The following is a 26,712-nucleotide window of genomic DNA, read 5'->3' on the forward strand; positions in this document are numbered from 1 at the left end:
AGCGGCACGCAAATGACTGGTTGTCTTGTGCAAAGACCTCTTACGTGAAGCTTTCTGCTCACGGTTGACACTGACGTCAACCTGCAGGTGGCTGCAGCAAGGAAGGATCTGAGTTGAGGTTCTGTTGCTTCGTGCGCATAACAACAAATATTGGCCATCAGCGCTGGTCGTAGCCGTTGGCCACCCTTTATTGAATGCCGAATCTGTGTTTAGCAATTGTTGCCAAAATCTATGAACAGCAAAAGGACTCACATTTAGCCATCTGGCCACTTCTGCCTGTCTTTGTCCTGCCTCTAATCTCCCAATTGCTCTCCATCACAGTTCTTCGGGCAAATGATGATTCATTGTTACAAATTGTCTTCCCCAGATTTCTTATCACAATATTACAGCGAAATTTGCAGGCGTGCCCTGAAACATGCACTTTTATGCTTCTCGCATATGATATATTTTAATAGCAGTGCCGCTAATTTGCATACTGCAGCTTTACTCAGCAATTCTTATTTAACAACATATTCAAATTTTATACGGATTGGCTTATTTTTTAACAAATTATCTCTATTTTTGTGGTTTTTCCTTAATTTTTTGGAAACCATTGTATAATGAAAACAAAGGATGTGCTTACGAATATGTGTTAACTAAAAATTGTATTTATAAAAAGAAATATACAAATTTAACTTACTATTTAGTGTTTAAAGGACCAGATTTAATTTCTAAAGCACGTTATTTAATTGATAATTTTTTTAAAAGAAGAAGGGAAGTCTGTTTGCAGTCTTTTTTTTTTTTTTTTTTTTTTAAACTAAATATGTATGCAGAAACTGGGAAATTACTATCAGGTAAATTTTTGCGAATTCATGTAATTGAATTACATTCTTTATACTTTAATTTCTTGACACTGATCTATGCGAACTAGCACCGTAGTTGGAATTTTTTTAAAACTAAATTCACTCGATTCATGTTTACTTAATTTTTGAAATCCAGAATCAAGTATTTTGTAGAAACAGTGGCGTAGCGAGGGGAAGGGCAAGGGGGTGAATGATGCCCCGGGCGCCGCTCGCAGAGGGGCGCCAAATGGTCTCCAAACAAGATTTTCATCATATTACTGTGTTTTTTTCGGGAGAGGGGGCGCCAAAAAGGTATTTTGCCCCGGGCGCCAGTTATGCTCGCTACGCCACTGTGTAGAAAAGTATTCTTTCTTTGATCCGGCGTCCATCGCTGCTTCTGTTGCCATTATTTTTCGTTGACACCATCGTCTGCTCCCCTTTCACTACGTGGCACCATCTCTTCCGCGGACATACAGTACGTTGTCACTGCGGCAGCGATGACAGTCAAAGTCAGTTCTTTCGCTGATTGGAGAACCGCATATGCAACTTGTTCATATTAATGAAAACAGGTCTCTAGTCGACGTATGGAAGCGACTTCGTTAACTCAGATAAGCTCCAGTGTGAACGGCCGTGCAGCTTCCCAATCCATACTCTCCTAATCTGGAATTCTGGACAAATGTGACCTTGACTTCGACTAGCGTTTGCTTCTAATTGCCAGTAAGCGAAATGGAGATCGTCCGCTTTCAGTTACTTTCCGTTTCAGATTGTTTGTCATAAACTTTGAGCTGTGCGACTGTTGTACTGTAATATCCCAAATTTACGCGTTAGATGGGATTGAAGAAAAATATATGCATCCGGGTGTAATTTGGCACTCAGACCTATTTTAGTGAAATGAGACCAAGGACTTCTAATCACTTGATTAGAAGAAAAATACACTCACTTCCAAAAGTTAAGCACGAAGATGTAAAATGCAAAAAAATCAACAAATACCGCTTTGATTGACAAGAAATTCGGCAGGAAAGTAGCCTATATATTTATGCATAAAACAAAATCAATAATTATGTACAGAAATGAAAACAATATTAAATTTTTGTAAGTTATCAGATAATGACATACTGGAGACTTAAACAGAATTATGTATAAAGGGAAAATAAACAGCATAAAATGAAAAAAAAAGACATTAATAGGGTATGTGATCCCCCGTCATCTGTATACAAAGCTTACACCTTGTGACCATGCTTTTAATTAGGTGGTCAACCACCGCAGAATTAAGCAATCGCCATTCTTCTTGTAGAGCAGTTTCCAGCTAAATAAGAGTGGCTGGAGGTGGGAAACGGGAAGATACAGTACGGCCGAGAGCATCCCAAAGATTTTTAATGGGATTAAGGTCGGGCGAATATGCTGGCCACGCCATACGCGCAATCCCCTCACTCTCCAGATAGTCATCGATGATGTCAGCTCTATGGGGACGTGCGTTATCGTCCATTAAAACAAAAGAAGGGCCAACTGCTGCAGCGTACAATCTCACAATGGGTTCTAGGACTTCATCTCGATACCGGACAGCCGTCAAAGAACCCCATTTAAAGATGTGCAGGTCGGTGCGGTATCCTAATGAAATCCCTGCCCACACCATAATCCTTCCGCCTTGGAATGCGTGATGTTCGGTGATGTTTTGAGACTCATTGTTCACGCCATATCCTTATATGCTTGTTATCTGGCTCCAGAGCAAATCTTCACTCATCAATAAACATTACATTACCCCAGTCAAAAGCATTCCATTTGACATGTTTCCGGCACCACTGTAATCGTGCCCCTCTTGATTGGATGAATAGAGGAACACAAACTCGAGGTACCCGGGCGTACAGTCAACTCATATGTAATCTTCGGCGTACAGTAGCTGCAGATATCGTCTTACCAATGGACGCTGCAACTATAGATGTCACACGTGGGGACGTCGCTCTGCGATTCCGCTTGGCTACAATAGCAATATATCGATCTTCCGCGGGGGTTGTAACCCTTAGGCGACCGGCTACGGACCTTCGGACAACTGTCTGTGTGGTTTGGAATTATTTCCATAAGCGTGAAATTACAGAATGATGAACGCCTAAGAAAAGAGATGATCGACTGTCCTGCTTCAATGCGTCCCACAGCACGCCAGCGCTCAGAGTCTTCCATTCGTCTTCTGGAAGTCATAGAGAGACATATGTCTTGAAAACTGTTGGGTAGAGGCGAGCGAACGTTTTTTTCTTATACGCATGCGTATTAATTATGATGGTGCAGCTGTTTCTTCTACCGACACATCCGCCATTCGAGCTTCGAGCGTAGAGAGATGCTGATATGTTATTTGCTGTGTGATGCTCAATAAGATTTCCTGTGTGATATTTTTATTCATTATTCATGTAAATAAAGTGTGTTGTCCTACGATGGCTTCTTTACTCTAAATATTGGCCTCTGAACAACAAAAACAAATTGTACGAAAGTTTTAAACACCTTCTATCAGCACTTACAATCAACTTCTGTAACCCTTCATAAAGCTGGCTTCTTATAAGACTGCCTTTTTTGCATATTTCTTGACATGAAAGCGCGATTGGCTGTTACCTAACATATTTGCATACTTCCAGCTACCTCTGCAGCGAATTGCATCCTCTTCAATTCTGATTGGCTTCCGGAAATTAGCATTTTTCTCTCCGTGCTTAACTTTTGGAAGTGAGTGTATTACAGATTGTAATTTTCATGCGTATCAATTCGAAATAGTAATAAAGTTAATCTACACATCGCAAAAAAAGGGGGGGACAGCTCTATATCTCCCGTTTTACTGGGCCGATTGGCGAAATTCAAATTGCTTTTTTCATGTCTCAAAAGCGTGGCTTAGGATATATATTAGATTTATATATATCATTGTTCTAATATAGGTCTTTTGACACAAAATCAAACCTTTTTCAGAAATGGCATCGCGAATTTTTTTCCATATTTCGATTCTACGCCTCAAATTATGCCTAAATATTAAATGTTATTAAATTTGGTGCAAAATTTACGGAGAAATCCAAAAATATATCTTGGCGGAATTTTTTAGGTTCGGCAAGAATCACTTAGCGAACTTCTTAAAATATGGCAACCTTTTTACCTTGTGCATGAGCGGAAAAAGTTACATCGTTCCTACTTCCAAATAATTTTAACAAAGTGCCTAAACCACATTTGATGTTATTATCGCTTTCAACAAATATGCCAAATTTCAAAATGCGCCAATATATAAATTCACGTATATTTTCGGAAATATACGTGAAAATATACGTGAAAAACTCAAAATGTTTTGCAGGTATGCTCAGAAATGCATCTACTCTAAGATGGTAAAAATTTTATAGATTTTAATTCAGAATTGTTTTCGAAAAATATATAAAAATTATTAAAAAATAAAACGTCTAAAAATAAATCCTAAAAAATGGGCGAACATTATTTGGAATTAACCTAAATTTCGAAATGTGAAAGGAAGGCTCAAATACGTTCAATAAAAAAAAGAGACATTAATAAATACATACCAGACTCAATTAGAATGAGGAACTTAAATTTTGAGAGCTAATTTTTAAAAACTACTCGTGCGATTTTTACAAAACTTCGCAGTTTGGCATAATTTGAATCGTAGAATCGAAATATGGAAAAAAATTGGCATGTCATTTCAGAAAAAGTCCGATTGTGTCAAAATTCCTATGTTAGAACAATTTGCTATGTATGAATCTAATATGACAAAGTAAATTTCTAATTCAGAAGTCAAACAACAAAAATCAGCGTTATATTTACAAAATTTTCACAGGATTACAAAACCGCAAAAAAATAATTTTTTGCGGTTTTGCAGCTGAAGATGGTGGTTCGGTGAAACCATCGAAACTAGTCCTGTGAAAATTTTGTAAATATAACGTTGATTTTTGTTGTTTGACTTCTGAATTAGTATTTATTGGGCGTGTTATTGTGTCTTAAAGTGAATTTCGTCAATCGGCCCAGTAGAACAGGAAACACAGAACTGTCCCAGTTTTTATTTTTCGCAGTGTGTAACATAAAAGGAAGTTATTTCGTTGCCGATGTCATCATAAAAGTCGGCGAACGACTTTGACGACTTAGTTCGTAATTATATTCATAATCATCAAGTTCATAATTATAAAATACAAAATAAAGAATATTTTTTCATGAGTTTTGAATGAATAGTTAGTATTTCATTGCTCACGTTTAAAAATGTGATCCCTAAAAATAATGACGCTATATTTTAACCGAATTATTTACGATCGTAAAATTATTATAATCAATTATAATAATTATGTTAGAATTAATTGTAGCGAAAATGATTCACTAAAATTCAGTTAAATAATTATAATAACAATTATTATGCAAAAATAGTTATTTCTTACCTTCATTGTAAAATTATGTATATATAGCAAAATTAAGCTTTTAAAACACACTTATAAACATATTAAAACACAAACTACATATTTTTATTATTCAAAAAATCTTTTTCTTGTTGAAAAAATTCTCCTGACTTCTTTTAAAAAACTCATAATTTTTTAACGTCGTAGTCCTGCCAAATGTAAATTGTTCAGACGTGACGTGAGTTACCTTGGACATATCTCTGCTGAAGGTGTGTGTACAGATCCAGAAAAGTGTCAGCAGTTAAGAGTTTGGAGATACTCTGAAAATATGCATCAGATGAAAAGCTTATTAGGTCTTTGCACGTACTTTTGGAGATTTTTGAAGGACTTTTCTTCCATCACAAACTGACAGAGATCAAACAAAAGTTCTTGTGGGCTACAGTCTTATATCTAAATATATTATATAACCTCTGTAGCCTTTTCAGGACAAAAATGTAATAATTGTTACAAACATAATTTCGATAGTTATCATCATTTGAAGATTTTAATTGGGTAGTTATTTTTAAATATTCCATTTTGTGTTTAATTTTTTGAGATATTTCTTTTTGTGTTTTTTTGCTTTTTGAGAGTAAGGCATTCCCTAATGTAAATGGGATAAAGCAAAGAAGTAATTACTACAGTCAAAAGTCGTTAATTCGGACACCCATAATCCGGAATGATCTATAATCCGGACCTCAAAGCTTCAAACTTTCTGCTTGACGCATGCGCGTAAGGCCTTTACGGCTGAGAATATGCTTGTGTGCGTGCGCAAAATACGTTTACGAGTGCGCGTTTAATGTATAATGGACGCTATAAGCTAAGCTAAAATTATTTAATTATCTATTTCAGCTAATGTTGCAGATTGCTTTGTTCCTTAATCTTCGAATTGGATCCGGCTTGTTATTTTTTGCAGACTGTTAGAGCAATTTTATAAAAGTAAGCTTGAACTTTCGATTATGTTAAATAGAATTTCTGATATATATTTATTAATATGTAAATGATCTACAAAGCGAAAGTATGTTTTGAAGTTCATTAAACAAAAAGTGGAATTGCTACAAAAAATGGATAAAGGCATATCCTTTGTTTATGTAAACTTTAACGTTTGTTTATCTTTAACGCCGCGGCGCCGCGCAATGAATTGGAAGTTGATCTGTCAGCACTATCCTTATCTTCAGGGCAGATGTTTTTATTTTATTTGACTTATAATTCCTTATTAAATGTAGTATTTCATCTCGATGTACTCAATCTTTGATATGATTTAAATCAAATTCTTCGTCATTATAATTCGCTTCCGATAGCGAAGAAAGTGACAGAGGTTATTGAAAACGAAAAAATTTCAATTGACAAATTAGTCGGTATTCTTGACACAGCAATTATAGGACTTGAACAGCGGAATTTGTAACTGAACAAGAAATTATGTCTGTTTAAAGAATTAAAGAGAATGTATTATCACATAAAAAACGAAGCAACTTAAACGACTTACATTGAAAGAAATGTTTAATAAAGTAAACAAATAAATATTAAGCTTTTTTTGTATATTTTGATACCCTTTAGATCATAATTGTTCTTTATTTCATAAATTACGGTTTCATATTTTTAATTTTATAATTTCTGCATGCCATCTTACCAGATTTAAACTGATGATCTATAATCCGGAAAAATCGATAATCCGGAATCGCCGAAGTCCCGACGAGTCCGGATTAACGACTTTTGACTGTATTAGTTTATGCAGAAAAATATTTCGATCATATGTTAAAAAATATGTGTTTCAATATTGTGAAACTTGAAAAATAGTATATCTAGAACAATTAATAGAAACAGTAATAGTATGTGCAATTTATTTTTACCTTTGAAAATAGATGAGTTAGAACACAACAGAATTTATACATGGAGGCAATGATAACAGTGTATTAAGTCGCAGCACTTTAGATTGAGCAATAGGGTATACTGAAGACAAGGATGTAGATGGGAGGACGAGATAGTCTTTTAATGTATTAGTGTCATTTTTAACGGTTGTATGAAATCTTTAAATCATTCCAATTCTGCAGGAAGGCTATAGATTGCTGTACACATATTACCTGAATGAAGTGAAATAATCATGTTTCTTGCTCTACGATTAAGAACCAATGAGTAGGTTATGTCAATTATTATTCACATTCGATGTGCATAAAGTGCTATTCTATCTGTGGCTTATATGAGCTAACAGAGTGTTACATCTGTTGACTAGCTCTGCTATACATGAAGTTCAGATTTTTCAACTCGGATCACTATGAGAAAAAAACTGGTTTCGGAGCTGCAGCTATGCTAGATGTCTCTGGTAGCTCAGATAAACCCCAATGTCAAAAGTATTTTTTTAATACTGTAGTCAATTTTAATAAAGTTTGCAAAATTTAATTGTATATTATTCAACAGGTTGTTAAGATTGACATTTTCGAGAAAGGAAAGATATTCATCTGAATTGGCTCATTTTTATTGAAATTATAGTTCAATGTGAGTATTTGAATTAATATATTTATGTTCTTTGTATATGATATTGCTGATTTGATTGATTAATGGCAATGCATTAAGGCTGATGTTATTCACTCACATTTTTCTACAACATAGTTTTGTTTCGCCTTGTTTTTTTACTTATTACTCCCCTCTTAGGCACTACACGGAAAGGGGGGGTTGCCCTGTGGAGGTCCTTTTAAGGGAAAGTGGCTCGTATCCACGTTACACATGGGGAAAACCATGAAAATGCCCATGCAGCTAGCTCATTCGCTTGGACTTGTACCCCGGACCAAACTACCTGTTTTGAGCACCTTTTACTGCTCGGCTGCTGGTGTGCCACAATATGAGTTTGTGACCTTTTTTTTTTTTTTTTGGTAGGGAGTTATTTAGAATTGGAATTACTCTGAAAATTAAGATTACGGTGATAATCTATTTTTAATTATATTTTATGTAGAAATTTAAGTGATATTCTTTATATAACTAGAGTTACTTTGGTCAAAGCATTTGCATTTCCTTTTTTTGTGCTATTAGTGTAGCCATGATGTTTAGGAATTCATATTCTATAAGTCTGTTATCTTTAAGTTCTCTTCTCAGTTTTTCTGCTAAAGGATGATATGTTATTCTAGAATTTCGTGTCCCAAACTGTTCTCGGTTAAAATTGGAGTAGACTTAAGGCAGATAGTGTCTGAATGCTTTGCCTCATTGAAATAATCCTAATTGATGCTTAACATAGTGGCTGGTAATGCATAATTGTTAATGGAATTTTTAAACCGTTTTAGATTTTAAAAATATATGACAATTATGAGGGAGATTTCGTGGCTGCTCGGAGTGTTTAAAAAATTCTTATAAGCTATTACTGAATTTTATTTTATTGGTGATAATATTATCAATTTAGGTTATAGTTCAAAAATCAAGGTATATATACTCACAGTATTTGGGACGCAACGTCAATTTTTATATGACATCATAGAACATTTTTCATCCTAAAAAATATCATCATATTGTTCCTGTTGCTAAAATATTTCCCTTACAAGGTATATTGAAATATAATTTCATTTTCTGATACATTCTTGTTATCACCATTGTTTCTAATTCTCACAAACTCTTTCAAAAAATATCACTAGTTTAAATATCTGAACATTACAACACCACTGTCAGTTGCATAGAACTTCTCCCAGGTTGTATTATTTGTTATCATCCAAAAGGCCATCCTGCAAATCCAGCTTGTTTGAAGTAGTAGACAGTTATTTTCAACTTTGTTGATAATCATGTTGTATTCAGTATTTCCCTTTCTTACAGAACAGAAAGTTTAGGATCAATATTTTAAATGAATTTCTGAAAGCTTTTTCTGATAAAAACACCTAGTTTTCATGGCCTCCATCCTTTGTTTCGGAATACTGATGTTGAGTTCAAGGGAAGAAAATATAATTTTATGGTAAAAAGAAGATTCTCTATAAGCTTGTAAGCCACACAGCTATGTAAAATGTATGAGACTCATTATTAAATCTCAAGTTAAATTTAAATAATGTCTTTCAGATACAAAGCTTGCAATTTAAACTTCCAAATTTGCTGCATAAACAGATATGAGATTGGTGATATGAGGTTGGTGATTTGAGCTTTCAGATTGCTGTATAAATGGCAGGCAAAAACTTTTATTCCTTAAAAACAAGCAGGCTTTTCCTCCTTGCCAGTTGTTGAAAGTTTTATTTTCTCCTATTCTAACTATATTAGTACAGAGCAGTTATCACGGCTACTTTACTATGTGTTCTGTACCTATACTCTTCACCTTTAAAATCTGAAGTCTTTATCAATTCATAATAAGTGTAGTTCCACTGCAGTTTAATGTTTTAGAAGCTTTATAACCCATCGTCACATCCTTTAAGGCATTTTTTTTCTTTGATCTTCGATAGCATTACATGGAAGAGCACTTTCTCTTTTCTTGTATATAGATAGATTTGATTTTGTTTTGTAAAACTGCACAAACCAGCCTGTTCTTGATTAAAATCCATCATGCTCAAGATTTCTGATAAATTTCTGCGGTGTTTCTTGCAGTATTGAATTTCGTCTAGTAATTAATTTCTCTTTTAATTTTAACATATTCAATGTCTTTAAAATTAGACCTTCTTAACTCTTTCTGAAGAATGAACATAAGATTCAAAAGTTAAAATATATAAGTTACAAAAGTAGTAACAGCTGCCACAGGAATGTTATGTCCTTTTGTGGTTTGATTGTTTTTTGTAATGAAGTTTGCAGAGAACTTCATTTTATGTGCTGACGTGTTTAATATTCTCCTGGGAGCCATTATCACACTCGCAAGTAAATTGCATAAAATTTAGTGAAAGTGCTTGTTTCCAAACTTAAAATTACTATGAAAACAAATTTTGGAATAAAATTTTCAAAGTGCCTCACCCTATAAAAATGTCATCGATTACTTTGTTTTGCTTGCTAATGAGAGCCGTACCAGTAGCCAAGTGCTTATGACCACCTAATGCTGGTTTAACATTTGCTTGAACTCAGACAAACAGTCTGGCTACATGGTTGGTTTTCATGGTTTCCTTCATGAGTTGTATGAACATGAGCCAGTTTCATCTAAAAGTCCTCCACAAAGGCATAACCTTTAAGGTTTTGTGCCAGAAATCCCACAACCAGCCTCCACGAAGGCATCTCTTATAAAAACTGTAGCACTTATCTCTAATTTTTGCTAAAACATATTATATTAAAAAGTGATTGTTTAATTCAAAGGGTTGGCCTTTATTAAAATGCAATAAAATTATCTAAATTTTTGAACTTCCATGATTTTCTGCTGGATGAAATTTTTCCAATTGCACAGTTATAATTTCTTTTTCTATAAGATTTGCAATATATTTTTCTGTGACTAGTGTGCAAATTAAAACATAATCTGTAATCGTAAATTAAAAAATAAATAATAATGTAGGAAAAAATAATGCAAATAATAAATAATAAAAAATAATAAAAGTAATTGTGGGTAACGGTTTTGCTAATAGTGAATAGGAGAATGCTTGTAAGTAGAATAACTGAATAAGCCTGGAAACCAATAGTCATTTTTCAGACAATTTTAATAAAATTTTATGGTGATCAATGTGTTGTATATATTTTGTGCTAGTGAAGAATATAAAAGAACACATGTAATCATCAAACAAATTTATTTTTAAAATATGTTAAAGACAGTAAAGTAAACACAGGTTATCTACGTAAATAGAATATTAGAATTCTTGTTCTAAATCATTGAAGATGTATTTATTGGAAAACACTGAAGACGTCTGAAGTCCAGTTCTTAATATTAACTTGGTCCAAATAGAATCTGAACCATTTTCACTCCAGGTGGTTCATTCTCATGATATCATATAGATGATTATTGCTAATTGCTAAGGAATCTGGTGCCCAAGCCCTGGCAGCACTACGGAAAAAAATAAATATGCAAAACATGCATAGATAAGTTGGTAAGGCATTAAATTCAAATTTACAACATTTTGAACGACATCAGTTGGGAACTGATTTGTCTTATTACTGTACAATTCTTTTCTATGTAAATTACAGTCAAAAGCCTGTAACAAACTTGCCTTTTAATGAACCCTCACATATAATGAACATTTTCGCCTTATCCTTTTTTGTGTACACTTAAATGTGGCTTTATACTGCAAAACAGAATTTCAAATATATGAAATCATATTTAATGAACTTTATGGGATATCTTTGATTTAACCTTTTTCGGGGTTTGTAGCGGTCCTTATAAGTCCTTATATTTAAAAATAAAATATAAATGCCCTTATAGGTGCTTACTTTTCCTTTAAAGCCCTTATTTTTTTTGTTTGTTTTTGTTTTTAGTGCTCATTTTTTGCTTTTAGTGCTTTTTTTTTTTAATGAACGTGCTATTTTTCCTCGTACCAAAGCCGAAACTAAATAAAAGACTTTTTCTTCCTAATATGGAATGTCAGATGGTGAATCATACTTCCAGAAATAGCTTTTCCCCCTTTCTCTGCATTAACATAATCTCTGCATGCATTCTATTGGTCAAAGAATTGCGAAAGCAGTAGAAAATTCCGGTACATTCGGCATTCTTTTCCTTCCACTCAAATACTACACACGTTTGAATTTCTATCAAGATCTTAAACATTTGCATTCTCGTTCTGCTTTGTCAGTTCATATTCGTGTTTATTATGATCATTATGCTTATATTATGAGCATATGTATGAATGTTTATAATAACGTAGTTGCAGTAACTGCTGAAGTATAGTAAACTTCCAAAAATGGTTGTCTTTTAACACAGATTAGCTTTCTAAGGAATAATATGGCTTCTAAGGAATAAAATGGCTTAAATAAAGGGAAAGTAATCGAATAGTCAAAATAATTTCATTTTTTTGGCCAATACATTATACAGTACGAAGGTTGGGAGGTCTCCCTTTTCTCCGCAAAATCTTGAATATTGAAACTCTTACAGTTCGCTGCAAAACAAGCAAAGGACCTTTTTCTTTCTTTCTTTTTTTTTTTTTTTTTTTTTGTCACTTTCTAATCTGGATTGAATAGGACTAAAAGTTCTGCTGTCTACTAACCCAAGCAAAGAATGATTCTATTCCGAAAATTTAACGCTGTCTGTTGAAAATTAGAATGAAAAACACCCCAGTTATTTAGTTCTTTATTCTCCCAATACCGGCAGTTGTTGATTCCGATTGCGTAATATCATGTAGGGAAGAATTACGGTGCACGTATTGTGCAATAACGTTTGCGATATTTTGCAGAGTTAATTAATTTTGATGTTCACTCCGAGATTTGTTTATGAACACTTAAAAGAGTTTTACTAAGCTTGCTAAGCAGAATATTTTTTAATTCCGTTGGTTTATTTTTATATGATGCACATATCAAAATGTCAAAAGCATTTATTTAGCGGAAAAATCTAAAGAGCGGCTACAGTCTACCCCGCACCTCCGCTCCTTCAAGTTACGCTCGACTGTCCGAATATTCGCCAATTTCCAAGTATGCGAGTTAGTTAAGCTTTTGCTGTTAAAGGATGACTGCATGAAGTAAATTTCTGTCTTCTGATTTCAGAAATGTTCCTCTTTTTTACTTAAATTACTTTGCTTGCAATATCTGTTAAGGGAAAACTGATATACAATGAAAATTTAGAAAATGTTCAGAATTTAGATTTAAATTATTTAAATATCAGTATGAGTGGAAAAATAAATTGTATTTATTATTAAGTTCCAAGCGAATACAATAAATATGCCTTATTATTATTTATTTCCTCTATTTTGAACTGAAATTTCTTCATTAAATCTTGTAATATAGTTTAGTTCTTAAATTTTTTTCCTCTAATTTTAAACTAGTTCTGTAAATTGAACTATTATTTAAGATTAAAAACAAAAAAAAGTAATTATTTTCCATGGTTGAGGTAATGCTTATTCTCTCTTAATAAGTACTGCATTTCTCGTATTTTAAATTACAAGTCTAATTTTTAAGGTTATGCAGTTGTGTATGATGTAATTAGACAGGTGCTTATTTTTTTCTTAAAATGTGCTTGAAAAGTGCTTATAGGTGCTTATTTTTTTAACTAAAATGTGGCTATGAACCCTGTTTTTTGTATTTTTTGATATGTTTCCCAGAATTTTTGCAAGTTTGAGTTGAAAATTTACCAATTCTTAAAATCATTCATGTTTAGGATGTTAAGATCCATATTCCATTGATGCAAGGATAGAGGAAATAGCTTTATGGTTATGCAAAGCAAGTCATTTTGCTCTTGAATGCTATGCAAAGCAGTTCATTTGCTGGTCTCTATGTGATTCTTAAATGCTATGCAAAGCCAGTCTTATTCATGGAGAACCAGGACACAGAATAAGTAAATCTTAAAAGGTAGTATATAGTGTTCGTGATCATTAAGGCAGAGAACTTGTATGGGCTCTCTGATTCAATTCAAGTACTTCAGTTGAATTTTCAGATGGAGTTATGATTGGAATTTTGAAATTTTTGCAATTTAGGGAAAGAGGAAGTCGTTACAATAAAATTCCAGAAATCCGCAAAGCTTGGGACCAAAGGTTGTGCGGATTTTAGGATTTTGCGGATTTCAGAACAGAAAAGATAAATCATAATATTCAGACTAAAAGTGCAAAATAAATAAGGCATATTAGATACATTTAATTAAATTATTATACACTATTACAATAATTTATTATGTACATTAATTATTACATATATAAATCGATTGTACTATATGTATTAGTATTCAATATTAGTATTCATTTACATTAGTGCTTACAGGGATATTTAAAAGCATTAGGGATGTATATAATAGACATAAAAATAGGGGATATTAATAAAGCATAAAATATTTCATTTTTTTCCTACATGTTTCAAACATTTTTCTGATGGAGGTTTGTTTTAAAACTTTAGGGTGCTCCGGAGTTTTTTTTTTTTTTTTTTTTTCCCCTTTTGTAAATTATAGAGTCATAATCTCTTGCTCTGTGATACAGCTTTGTTCTAAAAATTTTAGGTATTTTTCACCATGTTCCAGACCCTCATTAAAAGATATTTTCTCACTTCTATCAAATTCACTATCTGTGTTGGTGTCAGAATTGTCTTCTTGCTCTAGCGAGTTCAAAACAGAGCCAATGATTTCATCATCAGTCATCTGATATGCCAGTGTTGGCTCATCTGAACACATCATCCATTCAACAATATCTTCTTTTTGCAAAGCCTCCTCATTTATTTTTTCTTTTGAAGATAAAAGCAATCCTTGCTGCACTGACCCTAAAACCAGAAAAATCACTGTTCTCACTCTCAGTTTCAATAAACAGAGAAGATGGCCATACATTATGCCAGGCATTTACTAATGTCGTTTGGGAAACAGAATTCCATGATTCAGCTAATAAATAAATGCAGTCTTTGATTGTGAATTTTTTTTTTTTTTTTTTTTTTTTTTATAATCACAAAGGGGAATAGAAGGGTCACCTGAAAGAATTTTTTTCAGAAATTCTGATTTATAGTGGCATTTAATACTGTGTATTATGTCCTGGTCCATTGGTTGGATCAATGATGTAGTATTTGGGGGCAAAAAAAGGTCCATGGCATTATCATGTGTTAAAATACTTGCATCTGGATGTGCAGAGCAGTTGTCTAACAATAGTAAAATCTTGCAATTTGATGGTAACCCCACACAATGCCTTCAAGTCTCTTTAATGAAATGCTTCATGAACCATTCAGTCATAAGTTGTTTTGTGAACCAGGAATTTTTATTACTCCTGTAAATCACAGGTAAGGATTTTACTCTTTCAGAGCTCTGGGATTGGTGCTCTTACCCACTACCACTGGTTTATGTTTTTAAGTTCCAGCTGCATTGCTGCATACCAAAATGGTAACTCTTTCTTTAGCATCTTTCACCCCTGATGGTGCACTTTCTTCGCTTGTCACAAATGTCTTTCTTGGCAAACATCGCCAAAAAAGTCCAGTCTCGTCCATATTAAATACCTGTTCTGGGCTAAGATTTTCTTCTGCCACTAACACAGAAAACTCATCAATAAACTCCTCTGCAGCATCTTTATCTGCTGAAGGTTTTTCCCCACATGCTTTCAGATAACATATACTGTATCTCTGTTTAAATCTGTTTAGCTAACCGCTGATGAAATTGCACGGCTCCTCTATCTTTAAATCAGCATGAATCTGCTTTGCCTTTTCTCTCAGGAATGGTCCTGAAATCGGTACTCCATCACTCCACCGCTGCCGGAAGCACTCGTACAAGACAGCATCGAGGTTTGCCGATTTCCGGTGTTAGAATCACTGTTGCTGTAAAATTTCAACAGTTTTTCTTTATTTTTCCGTGTATCATACACAGTCCAAAACGCTATTCCATGTGATTCTGCTATAAAGCGAGGAGTAGCACCTGCCTCCATCTTTTGCAGAATTTCCACTTTTTGCATTACCGTATATGCAACAATTTTACGTTTTTCAACGTTGCAAACAATAAAATCATGAGTGCATTTCTTATCTGTCATTGTATTAACAAGCGCTGAAATTTAAAATATTCTAAATTGATCCACAAAATATCCAGATAAAAAAAAAATGGCAGCACTAAACAATCTCGTGAAATAACAAAGTTCAGAAAATACAACAACGTGATTTGTGAACTTGAAAGAAGAGTTGAGTGAATCGTCTGCTTCTTTACCTCGATGTAGATTCCAGGGGAAAAACACTTTTATTTTATCATAATGTCAATAATTTGCTATTTCTGTTGTGACTATTATTATTCGGTAATTATGATGTCATTATTCGGTAAGTATTTTTTTTTCGATATTTCGTACTCCATGTTGTGGTTTCCGGAACCTATAAACTCAATGTTTCTATTTTGAGAGGCAACGCGGATTTCAGGCCAGCGGATTTTCGGGATTTGACCATAGTAGGTTCTTATGAGCTCAGGATGATGCACGTGATTTTCCTTTTAGAGTATGTAGGTTTTTCATCCTTATTAGTTTTTTTTTGTTGCAGTATTTGAAAGGAGGTTGAAGTTCTGTGTTCTGAAGGGGAAGGGGTTGCATTCTTTAGATCTTTTACAAGCTTTAGGATATTCTTTATAATGGCTAACGTACTTTTGCTTTTGGGTTAAAAGAAAGCCTTCTCACTGGGCATTGTATAGGACAGATTAGTGATGGAATTCAGTTCTCTTTTCATACCTTCCAGAATATGATGACACTATATTATTGTTTTATCTAACACCTTTTATGTTGAACAGAAGAAATGTTCAGTTAGAAAATTAATATTAATGTTGAGGTGTACATGTATAGTGTTCTGTTAAAGCACTTGATTTTACATAACTACTCTTTCATTATGAGTGTGAAACTAAGAAAAAAATTGTATCTGTTTTGAATTAAGACTGGGAGAAACTGATATTTGTCATGTAAGTAGAAGCAAACAGATATATTATTATGAGATTTACCTTTCTATTGTTGTAGTAGGTGTAACAGGTGCATAAGTAGGAAACTGTTGGTGTGGCATCAGTGCAGGATTGAGCCTGGTGTTCTTCAGGAACTGGAAGCTCTCTTTCTTGTTCAGCTGGCAAATAAATTTCTTCTTCAGGACGTGGATATTCAAAATCTTGTACAGGTAATTCTAATTCATCAGGATAATCAATGTCTTCTTCTGGATCTGGAAAATCTTCTGGGACAGATGGTTCTTCGTGAACAGGTTCTTCAGGAATGCTAAATTCTTCAGCAGTTTGTAAATCTGAAATAATGGGTAATTCTTAAGCTTTAAATTGTTGAGGAACAAGTGAAAATATATCAATGTGTATATGGACAAAGTAAAGCGAGTGCGCAATGCCAAGTTTGTACAATTCTCTGATTTTTTTAAAGTTAGAATAGGTAGACGTGTACATTGATAAAGTAAATGCCTAGTTTGTGCAATTCTGTGACTTTTTTAAAAAATGAAAATAGGTCAGTGTGTACTGCTCCCAATGAAACTGTCGAATTAACAATTGAGTGAGACTAGCAGTATGAGGCCGAGCATTGTCATGGAGCAACACAATTCCTTTACTGAGCATTCCTCTTCGTTTGTTTTGAATGACACGTCTTAGTTTTGTTAAAGTCTCACAATATTGTGCCGCATCAATGCTTTCACCTCTGGGAAGAAATTCAGTAAGCAAAACGCCTTTCCTATCCCAGAAGACAGTGCACATGATTTTTTGTGATGACATTGTCACTTTGAACTTTTGTTTTTTCGGAGAATGAGTGTGTCTCCACTCCATCGATTGTTGTTTCGATTCTGGTGTGAAATGATACACCCAAGTTTCATCACCTGTCACAATTTGGTTTAAAAAGTTTTCTCCCTCATCATTGTACCGCGTGAGAAATGTCAGGGCACTACCAAGTTGCTTTGTTTTGTGAACATCAGTGAGCATTTTTGGAACCCATCGGAAGCACAGTTTGCGATAATTCAAGCGGTCAGACACAATTTCGAACAAAACAGTACGTGAAATTTCTGGAAATGCCTCTGAAAGAGTTGTCATTGTGAAGCGTCTGTTCTCATGAATTGCTTCATCAACTTTCCTTACCAAATCATCGGTGACAACAGAAGGCCGACCACTCTGAGCCTCGGCGTGGACATTTGTTCGACCTGCATTAAACATTCTTACCCGTTTTCTCACCATTCCATCACTTGTCGCGTATTCACTGTAAACTTCTGTCACTTGACAATAAATTTCGGCTGGTTTAACATTCCTCTCGTTCAAAAATTTAATCACGGCACGAATCTCACAGTCAGCGGGAGAACTAATTATCTTAGACATTTTGAATGTGCACAGCAAACTGAAAACACAACATAGAGCAACCAAAATGGCGACAATTGAAAGTCAGTGAACAAGAAAGACTAGTGTGCATGCGCGAGACACCTACCACAGCGCTGCGACGGCGCTAGAATGAAACGGTACGTAGTTTCCGAATACGCTACGTATATTGCCAATGTAATTAATTAGAAATATAAAGTTATTTAGAAATTTTTTCCTATTGGAAACTTCCCCGACACGAATTTTGCATGTAAACCAAAATAAACTAAATACAATCTATAAAAATACAAAAATAATACCTAAAAGGCAATTAAATAGTACCTAAAAGGCAAGTAAATAGTTAGTTTTAATTTAACTTACCTTGTAAGTACATATTTTGCATTGTGGAGAGTGGAGTAGCATTTGTTAAACAAAGTGAGGTTGAGTAGTTTGTTTCTGCTAACTGTATTAATAGAGGGTGCTAGTACTATGAAAAACTCGTGTTGTAAACTCTTAAGTAATGTAAAATGCTTGTTCTGTGTGAAAAATGTTGCTAAAATGTAAAGGATTGTAAAAATATTGCAGACTGTTTGGATCGTGAAACTATATGTTGCAAACTGCCACGTTTGAAAATTTTTAATGAATTAAAAGTTCAAATAAACATTTTAGTTGAATTCAATTAAATTAATTTATGCGATGGCACAAGAGAATTATTTAAGTTTAATTTAACTTTACTATTTATTCTTATGCACATCTTTACGTACACATGTGCATACATTCATACATTTCTGAATCAAGTCCTGATAACAGAACAGTACCATTGGTCATAAACTGCTTTGGATTGTATGCTTGTTGCTCACCAATGAACTACCTCTTTATCATCTTTTCCAGAAGATTAATGGAAATACATCTGGGACATAACAGTTTTCTGGAACAATCGGCAGATCTCTGAAAACATGTAAAACCCTTCCCATGACAGGTCATGTCCCTATTCTAGCTGATCTATCCAAAATTGACAAAAACGACTTCCTTGATATTTAGGCAATGTCCTCAGGGGAGTGCCCTTCAGACTTAGCAAACAGGATTCCTGGCCAGATGGCCCACTCAATATGGCTCACAACAGCCAACAGAATTCTTTGCCTTCATGTACCAACAGATGGCTTGAAGTTACTAGCCAAATATAATATAAACGTTTATGTGCCATCCTTATTTGAAATAAAGAAAATCCCCAGAGCAACACATGGAGCACATCATGTTTACGGAATGATCAAGTAAAGTTCATTGTTGCCAGAAACTTTAAAGCAATTTTTCACGAAATTATTCAGAAGAACTATTATTTTACTCACTGTGTTGGCAATGTTGGAAGATGTATAAGTATATATTCATGAACTTGGCCTGAGAAGAATACTGACATTAAGAAAAACTGACTTAAAGATGAAATTATGACAATTTGTGCTTCCCAAATTGAATTTCAAAGTAGAAGAGTATTTTGAGATGATTCGTTGGGACAATCCCTAGGAACCACTGGCTACCTTGAACCTCAGTGCTCCCTTGCCATTCTCAAGTACGGTACAAAGTCCGTAATCTGGATGTCCATTATCCGGAATGATCTATAATATCGACCTCAAACCCACAAACTTACGTATGCACGTTTAATGCGCGCATGCGCGTAAACCATTTACCCATGCGCGCTTCTGATAGAAAGTGACAGAGAGGTTATTGAAAACAAACAAATTTCGATTGATAAGTTAGTCGGTATTCTTGACACAGCAATTACAAGACTTGAACAGTGGAACTTTGTAACTGAACAAGAAATTGTGTCTGTTTATAAAATTAAAGAGGAAGTATTAGCACAAAAAACGAAGCAACTTAAACAACTTACGTTGAAAGAAATGTTTAATAAGGTAAATAAATAAATATTAAGCTTTTTTTTGTAAATTTTGATACCCTTTAGATCATAATTGTTCTTTATTTCATAAATTATGGTTTCATATTTTTAATTGCATAATTTCTGCATGCCATCTCACCAGATTTAAATTGATGATCTATAATCTGGAAAAAACCCTAATCCAGAATCGCTGAAGTCTCGACGAGTCTGGATTACGGACTTTGTACTGTAGTAGATAGGCATGTGAGAGACTGGAGACAGAAATGTCATTGGCAACATGTGGTGCAGAAGCCAGGGATGGAATTCATACACAGTTGAATCAAGTCTTGGAAACTTATGAAGGTCGGCACCAACATAAATTTCTTCAGTTCTCTTGTGGAACCTGAAGATGATGAGTGATTAAACTGAAACTTTTTTAATGACATTTTTTTACCAGGAAGCAAAATTGTTGTAAAAAAATTGTTAAAGAATAGTTTGATGTTTTCATTAACATTAACATTGATTTTTTTTTTTTTTTTTTAATTTACCTCGTGGAACCCGAAGATGATGAGCTATTGAGCTCCGATCCCCCCCCCCTATCGGACAGAACAATTTGTTGAGTTAGGAAATAATAAAGTTTGAAAAAAAAATTTTTTTTTGCCTTTTTTACTCCAACCTAATGCTTGCCTGAGGCCCAATGAAATAAATTCTCCCGTATATTGAAGGCAGTGCTTTTTCCATTGGGTGTCTCCCATGCATTTTGGTGGGTTATTTAATTATAAACAGTTTCTAGTTATAAGAATAGTTTTATGGCAGACACACTACATGGCAGATGATGGCCGATAGATCATCACCTGCCATGTGCCAAAAAAAAAAAAAAAGGCCTTATCAGAACAAATCAGTTGTTCTTAGTTGAAATAGCACTAAATAGCCTACTAATATCTTTTAAAAAATCTCTCTTTACAAATGTCTGTTAAATTTCTCCTCGACAACACACTTAGCACTTCATCTTACTGTTAGCTGGAATTTGTAATCACAGAGTGCAATGCCACCATAAAAGGTTACCAGCCTGGTTAAAATTAGATATTAGGTTATTCTAGATATTGGGAATCCGAATTTGTACTGTATAAAGGAAGCAAATTTCTCTAAAATTTATGGTGTCAAGTTTTTACTTTTATTTCTTTTCTTGGGAGTTTTCTTACTCATGTGGAATACGTTCATGCTCGAAGAGGCAGTAGTGAGTATTGGATGAAAAAACATCTTTACTTTTTCCAAATCAGTGGTATAGCCTATTACTGTACTGGAAATTAAGGTCTTTTTTTAAAACTTAAGTCAAGCGCATTGATACATTTAACATGATGGTGAAGACTTTGATCTAATTTCAAAATGAGTTGCAGACCAGTGGCGTAGCGAGAGGGGGCATCTGCCCGGGCGGTACTTTGCTAGGGGCAGCGAATTCCCTATCAAATAAATATTAAGTAGATTAGAGGAAATTCGACTCCACAAAACAGTGAAGTCGAAAACATCTGCAACGATACGCAGTGCGGCAACTACCATGCTTTAACTGTTAAAGGAGTCATCCCATCTAAGTATCCGTATTTAATGTTTCCATTTGTATTTACTCTAGCATTCGTAGTTTCTAGATTCTATCCCTTTTCCCATTAGAAAAAGAGGGAAACTGCACTGCGTAGCTTATTTTAACTCTTTCTCATCGAGAGAGGGCTAGATCTCTTTTACTCAACATCGAAAACGCCCATGTCTATGAATTTCTTCTGGACTGCTTTTACTTCCCCCCATGACAAATTGAATACTATAGCACTAGCAATAACTTACTTAAGTAAAGCGAGAACTTCTTTCTTGGAACTACGCTTTCACTTTGTATGAAGTTTCCCCTTGGGACGGGATTGCAACTTTGGACATCAATAGCTAAACATTGACAGTAAACAAAGGAAAAAGAAGATGTATTAAGATAACAGAAATACTTTTAGTCACTTTAAAAGAATCACTGACACATCATTTAAACCTGAAACACCTGAAAGCAATGAGCAATGCAGTAACATGAGGGGGGAAAGAACTAAGTAGAAAATTATTCAGGCATTCCGGGCAAACTGCCATTGTCCAAATGCTCAGGTGTGCGACTTCGATGTGAAAGCGCGTACCTTTAAATTCACCCTCAGTTGAGTGACTTAAAAAATCCGTTGTATCTAGGATGTTTAAAATGTCATCTCGAGGTTGCGAAAATTCGTAGAATGTCAGTATTTCTTATTTCGCATTTTTTGGTTGTACTACGGGTAGACTTAAAACCAAAATAAAATATGTTGCTCTACTGAAGCATTGTGTCTTTTTGATAGCGAAAGATACATCATTAAGTGCTAAGAAAATTTCTTCCAAAGCAAGCATATACACGATTTTTTTAGCATATACACGATTAGGGAGGAACGATTTTTTTTTTTTCTTTTTAAAGCTGAACTAAATCATCAAAATAAATAAACAAAAATTGTTCTTTTCGGCAAGAGCTCAGTTAGTTAGATTCTTATAGTGTTAGTGTTTGAAAGTTGTCTTTGAAAAGTAACTATCAAACATGGAAAAAATTTTACTTTTACGACAGTTTTTGTTTTAAACAACAGATATTGCAGGATGCTTTTTAAATACACGCAGTGTGTGAATTTAGGAGGTGGACGTAGAAGCGGATTTCGTTTTTGAGTATCAACGTATTAGTAGGTGAGATGAAAGAAAAGCAGATTTTCCCGTTGGGTATATTTTCCAATCTCCTGGCAATGTGAACGAAGGGTAGGGGGTCAGAGATGGCCAAACAGTGATCCTTTGAACGGATGATACCCCTACACAAAGGACATAGAGGATCTGAATAAGCATTTAGGAATGGTCTTGGGGAGAAATACATGCTGGCGGAAGACAGCATGTATTTCAGCTGTCTGTTATTGTAAACTGTTATTGTCCAGATGTTACTTGGAAGAGAAGACGTGGGAATCAGGAAAAAAAATAATTAAACACAGTGCAAGAAAATAGTGATTCTGTTTTCTGTTGAAAGCCTCGCAAAGCTTTGCATTTACATCTGCATTCTACTAGCTGTATTTATTTCTAACAAAATCAGAGAACTCATTCTAAAATTTCAGATAAGTTTTGTTAAATCTTTTAAATTATTTAACAATGAAATGTACAATGTATATGTAGAGAAAATATATTGGAATTAATTGCCATTCTTTTTCATATAAGTCTTTTAATACTTATAGTATGAAATAATTTAATTTAAAAAATATCTTGTGTTTTTACCTTTCTAAATTTATCACATTGTGAGTGTTTTCTGAGTCTCAGTTTTTGATATTTATTGATTAATGAATACAATGGTTATAATAATTAAGTAACTGTAGTACTCTTATGTTTGAATAAATATAAGCACTGAAAAATCATCAAAACATTATTTCAGAAATAGTATTTTTTCTGCATATAATTTTGTGTGCTGTAATATCATTGGTTTGATTATTGAGAATGCTTGTAAAGTTGAAACAGCGTTTAAGTGATAAAGAAATAAGGTACCCAATGAGAGAGATGAAAACGTAAAGTGGATGCATTGTTTTCATTAAATATGGAAGCAGATTTATTATGCGAAATAAATTTTGAAACTTTGATCAAAGAATTTCCAATCTTGAAAAGTAGAAGAAAGTATTTTAAAACATAAATTTAAATGATCCTTTTAAAATAATAAATATCACCTGAACACAACTTTTAAGTTTAAAAAGTTCAAGATCTAGAAAACTTAAATATTTACATTAATAATGAATAATATTAATAACAACGATCGAATCATAATAATAATTTAATTTTTCTTGTTATAGCATCTAAAAATGAAAAGAGTAAGAGAAAGTGGGGCTTCATATCGAAATAAAAGAAAAGCCAAGGAAGAAAATAATAAAAATAAGAAGGGGCTATCCTAAAATACGTGAAAGTTCCTATTTCCAAAACGCCAGATTCATCCACTTTGGATGTCAATTCTTCCGATACTTGCTGATGCTGTTGAAAATCAAAAAGCTGAAGTAGTGCTAGAACGTTACACTGATGTTTGGGTACCTGTATTTTATTCTTCGAGTTTGTCAGATTCACAGGCTCCTGTTGTAGATGTGAAGGTAGCAGCACTCAATCAAATTCCAACATCTACTAAATTTGAACTTGTATTGGTATGTTCAAATATAGTTATTGATAGTTTTGAGAGTGAGACTGATGAAGCACTGACATCGGCTTCTACTCAGTACAGGGATTTAGATGATGTTGGAAAATGGCCTGAACATATGAAAACATTAGATTGCTACTTGTGCAGCGAGGTCCAGAGGTTGTACAGCACATGAAGACTAATTTCACTAAAGTGTCATCAATGTTACAATTAGACACACAAATCGTACTACACCGAATGGAGTTACGAGGCATCTAAAGCGAAAATGGTTTTATCGCACATTAACTAATGGAGAAAAAGTGTTGCATAATTGGACGGCTTATTCTCCTTCTTAAGCATCATTATTTTGCTTTTGTTATCATTTGTTTGGTCACACAAACCTACCGAGTGAATCAAAATTTTGCTCATCTAATTTTTTAAAAATTGGCATAAACTAAATCCCAAAGTAGCCAACCACGAATCTGCTTAACACAACCAAAATTTTTGCAAATGGAAGAAATTAAAAACCAGACTTCAAAAATGACAGACTATTGATAAAAAAATATATGTTGTGGCAAAGGAAACAAAAGAGTGGGAAGAAATTCTTGTTAGAATGTTTGATATAATTAAATTCCTAGCAAAACAGAATTTGGCCTTTCGTGGCCACAGGGCAGACAATACCAGCGCAAATAGAAGCAATTTTTTAGAACTGGTGCATCTCCTTGCAAAGTACGATCCAGTACTCCGAGAACACATTGTGTGTAGGAAAATGGGTCCGAAAAATTCAGTCACGTATATGTCACCGCAAATTCAAAATGAGTTCATTGGAATTTTAGGAGATAAAGTTCTCCAATAAATTGTCTGTCAAGTACAAAAGGCCAAATATTATTCTATTATATTTGATAGCACTCCAGATATTTCACATAACGATCAAACAAGTCAAGTTGTGCGATATGTAAAGATTGAAAATCAGATAGTAGAAGTGGTGGAATCTTTTATAGATTTCATTGAAACCAAAAATAAAACTGATAAAATTATTTCTGGCATGATTTTAAGTAAGCTTAAAGCTAATGGCCTTGATATAATGGACTGCAGAGGTCAAACATATGATTGTGCTCTTGTCATGACTGGAAAGCATACAGGAGTGCATCAAAGACTCAAAGACATACATAAAAGCCAAATTTGTACCATGCTCAAACCATTCACTAAACCTGGTTTGTTTACATGCTGCTTCAATCGAGACCAATTCTGATGCATTCTTTTCCATGTCAACACACCGATGGGACATTCTAATTGCTGCTACAGGTAAGACATTATGAAGAATTCAGGCTACACTATGCAGCGCCAAAACCTTAAGCAGTAGATATGGTATGGAAGCACTATAAGCTTATTTTGACTGCTCTAGAAAAATTGACAGAGGGAAGCGAAAAATTAAGCACATGAACAGATGCAGAAACTTTGTTCGTCGCAATGGAATCATTTTCTTTTTTATGTTTTTTGGGCTTTTGGAAACCCATACTGCATTAGGTAAATGATGCCCAAATTTATTTACAAACACAGGGATTCAGCATGCATCAGTGTGCCAAAAAAATAAGTGCTTTGGGGGCACTGCTCACAGAGAAACGAAATGAATTGGTAGACGGTGCTAAGAGTTATGGCAAAAATTTGTGTGAAGACATTGGCATTTTAATGGAACCGCCCAGACAAATAAGGAGAAAGGAAATTTTTGACAACGGAAGTAAAGATGGAGCTTTGTTGTATGAAAATGAGTTGAGAAGAAAGTTGTTTTCATCGCTGGATAAGGTAACTGCAGAAATTCATGAGAGGTTTCGACAGCTATGGAATTTGTCAAACAAATTTGCTTTTTTTACAGCATCGAAACTACTGGATGTTGAAAACCAGGATTTCAATTTAGAACACGTGTCTCATGACCTTGAGAAAGAAGAGTTAAAGCTCGAATGCGTGCGGCTAAAGACTTTTGTTGATGCTACAGGCAATAAAAATGAATTAATGAATTCCAGCCTGCTTGATGTGTTAAAGCTTATTGTACTATTTAAGCTGGATGTTTCCCTGCCTAATATGATAATATTGCTTTGAATATTCCTCACAATTGCAATAAGCAATGCCAGCTGTGAGAGAAGCTTCTCTAAACTGAAGATAATCAAAAATTAGTTACGATCGACACTGAGATTGACTAATCTGGCTGTTTTGGCTATTGAGCATGAAATGATGGATTCAATCTATATTGATAGTGCTATTAACGATTTTGCTATGAGGAAGAGTAGAAAACTGAAAATTTAAATTAAGAAAGGAGTTTAATTTCTATTTCTAATAGATAACAAAGGAGATAATCAAAAAGAAAATTTATAATTATTTTTACCAATTATTTCTTTTCAATAAAAGATTAAATAAATTGTTACCTACATTTATTTATATTAAAATATATTTTGTGTTCTGAAACTTGCTAAAAATGATTTTCTTCAATTAAAAAAATATTTATTATAGTGCAACAGTCAATTATGTTTTAAATAATATTTATTAATATTTTCAATAAACAATAAATTTTCTCAAAGTACTAATACTGTTTTTAGATAATAATTAGTTAATGTTAGAATGTAAAACATATTTTTGTAATTAAATTTTGTTTTCGAGTTTGTAAAAGTTTTAAATTTTGGAGAAAATAAAATTCTCTTTGCAGGTTAATATTTTCTTTG

The 26,712-nt window shown here is 33.8% G+C and overlaps 2 protein-coding genes across 20 annotated transcripts in view; one reads left to right on the forward strand and one right to left on the reverse strand.

Annotated features, from left to right (window-relative positions):
- LOC118194132 (uncharacterized) overlaps positions 1-26,682 on the forward strand; it is a 134,256-nt gene extending 107,574 nt beyond the window's left edge. For 11 of the 17 annotated variants that reach the window (XM_085809326.1, XM_085809333.1, XM_085809324.1 and 8 more), the window contains 2 exons: positions 7,628-7,705; positions 23,688-26,678. In XM_085809326.1, coding sequence (XP_085665452.1) covers positions 25,568-26,095 — 528 coding nt within the window. In that variant the 5' untranslated portion in view covers positions 7,628-7,705; positions 23,688-25,567 and the 3' untranslated portion in view covers positions 26,096-26,678. Of the gene's footprint in view, positions 1-6,064; positions 6,152-7,627; positions 7,706-23,687 lie in introns of all 17 variants that reach the window. The other 6 variants (XM_085809325.1, XM_085809332.1, XM_085809337.1 and 3 more) reach the window with 3 other exon arrangements.
- Positions 10,859-26,712, reverse strand: part of LOC118194133 (uncharacterized) — a 32,339-nt gene continuing 16,485 nt past the window's right edge. For 2 of the 3 annotated variants that reach the window (XM_085809321.1, XM_085809322.1), the window contains exons 4-6: positions 21,667-21,759; positions 16,644-16,930; positions 10,859-11,123 (exon numbers count right to left, since the gene is read on the reverse strand). In XM_085809321.1, the coding sequence (XP_085665447.1) occupies positions 11,085-11,123; positions 16,644-16,930; positions 21,667-21,759 (419 nt within the window). In that variant the 3' untranslated portion in view covers positions 10,859-11,084. The remainder of the gene's footprint in view (positions 11,124-16,643; positions 16,931-21,666; positions 21,760-26,712) is intronic. The other variant, XM_085809323.1, reaches the window with a different exon arrangement.

The sequence above is a fragment of the Stegodyphus dumicola genome, chromosome X2 (assembly GCF_044657685.1).
Source record: "Stegodyphus dumicola isolate Sdum_Otavi_A_Nest chromosome X2, ASM4465768v1".
NCBI classification, from domain to species: Eukaryota; Metazoa; Arthropoda; class Arachnida; order Araneae; family Eresidae; genus Stegodyphus; species Stegodyphus dumicola.